Below are 6,309 nucleotides of genomic sequence, written 5' to 3' on the forward strand. Positions count from 1 at the left end.
CCGCTTCACTTAAACCCTTAAAATGTATTTAATATTTAAATTGATATTTCCAAAGTTCACAGAAACACGTTAGAATTATTTTGTAAAGCCAGTATACAATATTTTAATCAAGAACTTTGTTTTTCTGGCCTCATCTCCTCTCACAGATCTTTGACTGTCCACGCCTGAAGTTCTCTGAAATTCCACAGCGCCTCACCAACCTTCTACTGCCTCCTGACCCTATTGTCATCAACCACATCATTAGGTTTGGCTGCCTGTTTATCTGATTTTGTTCGTCTGCATGCTTGTGTGTACGAATGTGTCATATTTATTGCCCATATCTACCAAAATCCAGTGTTCTTTGTCTTTATATACTTCTAATCAAAATTTTGAGGTCAATAAAATTTCATTTAAAGAAATGAATCTATTATTCAGCAGTGATGCATTAAATTGATCAAAAGTGACAGTAAAAGTTACAAAAATTATTTACTGTTACAAAAGATTTTTATATCAAATAATTGCTGTACTTTTAATGTTCTATTCATTAAAGAATCTTGAAAAAAATCACAAATATTAAACAGCACAACCATTTTCTACATTTGTAATAATAAGACATGCTTCTTGAGCAGCAAATCATCATATTGGAATGATTTCTGAAGAATCATGTGACACTGATGACTGGAGTAATGATACTGAAAATACAGCTTCGACATCATAGGAATAAATAACATTTTAAAATATATTATAATAGAAATCAGTTATTTTTAAATATATTTATAATATATAATGAATGCAGCACTGGTGCACAGAAGAGATTTTCAAAAACAATAAAATCAAGTCTTTGTGCCTTATTTGTCTTTTCTATCTGCTCTTATTAAGTATATGAATAATACAAAACATGAATTCTCATTGAGGTTATTTTTGTACAGTGTCGACCCTAATGATCAGAAAAAGACGGCCTGCTATGACATTGATGTAGAGGTGGAAGATCCCCTTAAAGCACAAATGAGCAGCTTCCTGCTCTCCACAGCTAATCAGCAAGAGATCGCCTCTTTGGACAGCAAGGTTAGTGCAAAAATGGAGCAGATGATTGAACTTCTGGACATTTTGTTGTGAATTCTATGGTCTCTGATTTCGACTGATGTCGGGAATATAATAAGGATTTAACCACTTTTGCAGTGCTGCCATGTCTGTGAATAAACCCTTGATTTTTCAGTCTTGTTCTAAATTATCTGCAGATCCATGAGACTATTGAGTCCATCAATCAGCTGAAGATTCAGAGAGATTTCATGCTCAGCTTCTCCAGAGATCCTAAAGGCTACATTCAGGACTGGCTCAAATCCCAGAGCAGAGATCTGAAGGTCTGCGCCAGCTTTCTTTCTTCTACACATGACTCTTGATATTTATATAATGTATATTTTTGAAGATGAAGTGTGCTCTCTGTTTTACAGTATGTTCTATTATCTCAGTTTAATGTGCTGAGACAGATGCATGAATGCCATTTTAAGGCTGACGTCCTAAAAAGTGTAAACACAGTGGCTCTGTGCCGGTTTCAAAACATTGCTCAGTTTGTTTGAGTGGTCTGATATGTCAACTTCTGGCTCAACCAATGGCATGAGTTTGGGGCGGGACTACCTGTTTGGGACAGGTCAGAAGGGGCAGTAGGAGTGTTTGGTAAAACTCTCTGGAAATTAAATTTGCAGTTCTGTTTGCTGCTGTTAATGATACAGAAACACTTTGAGCCAGATTTACAGAAGCTTCTAGAAGATATTTGCTTCATAGTCAGTGGTCTCAACTAGTAAAAACCAAAGCTTCAACAGCTCTCATACACTAGAGTTTTCTGAAAGACTTTTAAACTGTTACAAAATAATTATTTTATATATATATATATATATATATATATATATATATATATATATATATATATATATATATATATATATATATATATATATATATATATATATATATATATATATATATTTATTTATTTATTTATTTATTTAATTTTTTTTGAATTCCTGAAAAAAATGTATCATGGTTTTCACAAAACTATTAATCAGCATGATTACTGCTTTCAACATTGATAATAATCAGAAAATATTTTATGAGCAACAAATCGGCATATTAGAATGATTTCTGAAGAATCATGTGACTGAAGACTGGAGTAATAGAATATTGCTTCAACATTACAGCAATAATTAACATTTAAATGACATACAGTAGAAAGGGTATTTAAAATTGTAATAATAATAATAATAATATATCAGAATATTGCTGTTTTAACTGTATTTTTGATAAAGAACATAAGAGACTTATTTCAAAAACATTAAATAATCTTACCGACCCATGCTTTTAGTGTACTCTGTAAACATGATTTTTGTCCTGTCATTGTCCTGCATTTCTTAAAGTTATCACCTTTTGATTGTAGCTGATGACAGATGTTGTTGGGAACCCAGAGGAAGAGAGGAGAGCAGAGTTTTATCATCAGCCTTGGTCTCAGGAGGCTGTCAGCCGTTACTTCTACTGCAAGGTAAAGGTGTAAAAATATATATACGATTACTAGTGTGAACCTTCTAATCGTCTACTATAAAACAGGATGTAAAGCGTAGGATGTCAGTGTCTTTTGTGAGGTTGTATTGTTTATCTGCACTGCCTGCAAAAACTGACTGGCTCTCTTCCAAAGATTCAGCAGAGGAGGCAGGAGCTGGAGCAGGCTTTGGCCATGAGGAACACCTAGAACCCACACCGACCACATTCAGACAACACGGCTAGTTTGTGACAACACTGCCTCCATGTGGAGGTCCCTGCATTATTGTCTGCAGTGTATGAGGGTTTGTGTGCGTGTCCAGTCATCGTTGTTGTCACTGTGACCTACAATCTACTGTACTGGACCAATCACACCCTGTTACTCCAACAGCCACTGCAGCTCCATTATACAGAATGTGCATTTCAGCCAATCACAGTGCTGTGTCTTCCATTCCGGGAGGAAATCATCTCACAATGCACTCTTTGGATTTCTGGTTTTTAATACCACTCGCATCCACCAGCATTTTGAACTTGATGACTTCAGAGCCGGCTCAGTCCCATAGACTGTGGATCCAACATTGATTCAGTTGCGATTCAGCCTTCCTTCCTCTCAATCATCAGTTTCTGGTATTCGCACACAATTTCCATGTGATAAACGTGTGGTTTGGGTGAGGTATTGATGACTTCTCTAATGTAGTCCATTTGTTGTATCAAATTTTTTCTTGAGAATTGATCAAAAAGATCATTTTGTATGTCTGTCAGTGTTGGGAATCAGTGGAGCCACAATAATTATCTCCGTTATTTACACTTGTATTCAGAAGTGTATTTATGAAGTACTTGGAGGCAGGCAGCTTTAAAAGAAGCATCATTCAGTATAAACTGAACTGGTGGCTTACAGGGTATGTCACACACTGCTGTCTGTCCCTGCCACAATAATGACATTTAGCTGCGCTTTTTAAGTAAATAGTGTATATAAACATTGAAAGATTGAATGAGGTTGTTTTAATCAAGTATTTAAAAGCTATTCTGCCTTATAAAGACAAAACACAGTAACTACACCCACACTTGAGTGAGAATGAGAATATGGCTTTAAAGTTTTTGATTGATTTGGTATCAGTTTTCACATTACTCTCTCTGAATTATGTGTAGTTACTGTGATTTGCCTTTGTAGGTCAGTAGTGACATAGTCATTAGTTCACTTTGAAGGAATTTGATAGGTCACGGTTTTTGAGAAGCTGTCACATATATGGAGAAAATAGGTCATCCCAGCATCATGACGAAAATTATTTAGAAATATAATCTGTTTGTTAAGTTGTGACATTGAATACTGCTTCTGGGTCAAATCCTGTATTTTTTCAGGATTACTTTTCAAGTGTGAATACTCAGCCATTTTTGGCACTATTTATTCATGTCACACATTTCAATTAAGCTACGGTGTAAAGTTTCTGGGCTCAGAACATCAGTATTTTAATGATACAGAAAAGATGAATCACTCTCTGGCCAACTGAGATTTCGGTGTGGAGATCATCATGATTTTTCAGTAGTGCTACAGCATACAATGAGTGTATATTAGCACTGTTTTTTGTTTAGTTTCAGTATGTGAAGGAGTGTTTGGACCCAGAAGCGGTAACGTCAAACTTAACCAGATTAGACAGTCAGATCAGCAGTCAACTAGATAAAAGTGAATATTCCGACATTTTATTATTATGCTTCACCAAAACCATTTCTGTGCACATGACATTACCATCTTGTTTTGAGAATTTCTTTTGAATCCTGATTTATTTTGTATCTGTTTCAGTAGTGCAGTTTAAATAACATCATGTGGGCATTTGTTTTTGTTTTTTTATTAGTGATGTTTGATGTTTTACCAAAGGTCTAAATTACTTTAAAGAAGGCGGTGTACAGACTTTGACTAGATTGAGTTTTTTAAAAGATGAAGGACACGTTTTTAACAAATACACATTTTTCCCATTCGTATCTCCTTAGCTGTGAAAACGCTTTTTAAAACTGCTTTATGACTCATAGAGTCTTTGCACTAAATCATGGATCATGACTGAGCTCTCCAAAAGCTTTCCATGTTAATTAGATGTCACCTAAACATAAAAAGTAGAGAAATGAAGGAAGAATATTTGTTGAACTGTGGTTACACTGTACTGCCATCTGGCATTATAGACTGGTTTCATCATTGCAGTATAGTCCTGAGTACTCATTGGCTCTGGGTTTTGATCATGAACCCTCTGCTGCTGCTTTACTGTCAGCTGAAGGATGGCTTGTCCAGGTCAATTATTGTGTGTTCTTGCGGTGTGCCTGTGAGGAGTGCTGGTGACCTGTGTGTTGTCACTCAGAGTATTTTTCAGACCTATGCATGTTGCATGGACACATTTTTATACTTTCATACAAGGACATGAGAAACCTTCTGACTGCTTGGGAGATGATCAGAAGAGCACTGAGTTTCTTTAGTTAATGACCCTCTTTGTCTGGGTAATGACAGTCTCTACATACAGTACCAACCTAACATGTACAGCAGAGGCCATTTTAGGTCATGTATTATTTTCTTTCGTTTTGTTTTGTCTTTTAAAAAGACTTTGCGATTTAATATGTGGATAAGAAAAGCACACCAATGATTTTTACAGAGCCTTTTGGGCAACAGCAGCACCTCCTATCGAATCTTTTGTGTACTACATGTATATAGTCAGCCATTTTGAACATCAACTTGAAGTATAACAGTTGTAAATCAATATAACATCTGCCTGTTGTGTTTTGTTAGCAACTGAACAAAGTTTTCTGTTCTCATGTGTAAAGTAAGCTCTTCTGTTGCTCTCCAAGCCACCAACTGTGCTTTCTTTACCTGACCATCATGTGGTCGAGTGTTCAGTGTTACCATCTCTTCTGCTTTAGCGTCTTTTGAGGTGCAGTAAATGCATCGTGTTGCCCTCCAGTGCTTCTGTAAGGGGAAAATATCCAAACAGTTTGGGTACTCAAAATGAACGTTGATTGATATGCTTTGATTAAATGTCACACATGATGTATTTAAGTATTCAATAGTTCACTGGGCTTTGAAATCTTCATCATAACTAGGTTTGTTTATAGTGTCTTTCTTACTGCCTGGTTCGTTCATAGAAGTACTGCCAGCAGACATCTGAACAATTGGGTTTTAATGGCCCACTTTTGTGTTGTTGTTTTTTTTCTTTCTTTTTTTTTTCCCTCTCACAGTCTGTACATGTTTGCTTTCTCAACTTGTTCCACTGTTCAGCGAGTGAGATCAAAACTACAGACGTACCTGTGTAGGATAATGAGGATGTAAATAAACAAGCGCTTGCCAAAGTTTGTGAATGGAACACCATACTGGAAGTGTGTTGAGTTTATTCTTAAGATGTGTATTAGTGCTGTGGTACTCAACCAAAGGGCTGGGGACCACTAGTAAGACTTAAAAAAATTATTTAAATTTGTTATATTAACATGATTAAAATGCGAAAATAAAAATATGAGACAATAAGGATGCATAAAAATAAAGATGCACAATAAATTTGACATTCTTGGTCCTTATCAGCTTAGATAGGAGGGTCTTCAAATATTGTCTTGGACAAAGGGGGGGCTTGGATCAAAAAGGCTGAGAAACACTGCATTAATATGTTTGAAATCCAAAGGGTAAAAAATCACTGGATCAAATGAAGTTACACATGATTCAATAATAAGATTGTGATATTTGAGAATAAAAGACTCATCTCTGACATCCATTACTTTGTGAGAGTGGAGATTCAGCAGAGAGTTTTAATGTCATTCAGTATTTTCATTTTCTTG

The 6,309-nt window shown here is 35.6% G+C and overlaps 1 protein-coding gene across 5 annotated transcripts in view; it reads left to right on the plus strand.

Annotated features, from left to right (window-relative positions):
• Window positions 1-6,095, plus strand: part of smarcd3b (SWI/SNF related, matrix associated, actin dependent regulator of chromatin, subfamily d, member 3b) — a 45,527-nt gene extending 39,432 nt beyond the window's left edge. For all 5 annotated transcript variants that reach the window (XM_067402110.1, XM_067402109.1, XM_067402114.1 and 2 more), the window contains 5 exons: window positions 147-244; window positions 909-1,044; window positions 1,218-1,340; window positions 2,411-2,512; window positions 2,666-6,095. In XM_067402110.1, coding sequence (XP_067258211.1) covers window positions 147-244; window positions 909-1,044; window positions 1,218-1,340; window positions 2,411-2,512; window positions 2,666-2,719 — 513 coding nt within the window. In that variant the 3' untranslated portion in view covers window positions 2,720-6,095. The remainder of the gene's footprint in view (window positions 1-146; window positions 245-908; window positions 1,045-1,217; window positions 1,341-2,410; window positions 2,513-2,665) is intronic.
• Window positions 6,096-6,309: the final 214 nt, after the last annotated feature.

This window comes from Chanodichthys erythropterus, chromosome 11 (genome assembly GCF_024489055.1).
Source record: "Chanodichthys erythropterus isolate Z2021 chromosome 11, ASM2448905v1, whole genome shotgun sequence".
Classification (NCBI taxonomy): domain Eukaryota; kingdom Metazoa; phylum Chordata; class Actinopteri; order Cypriniformes; family Xenocyprididae; genus Chanodichthys; species Chanodichthys erythropterus.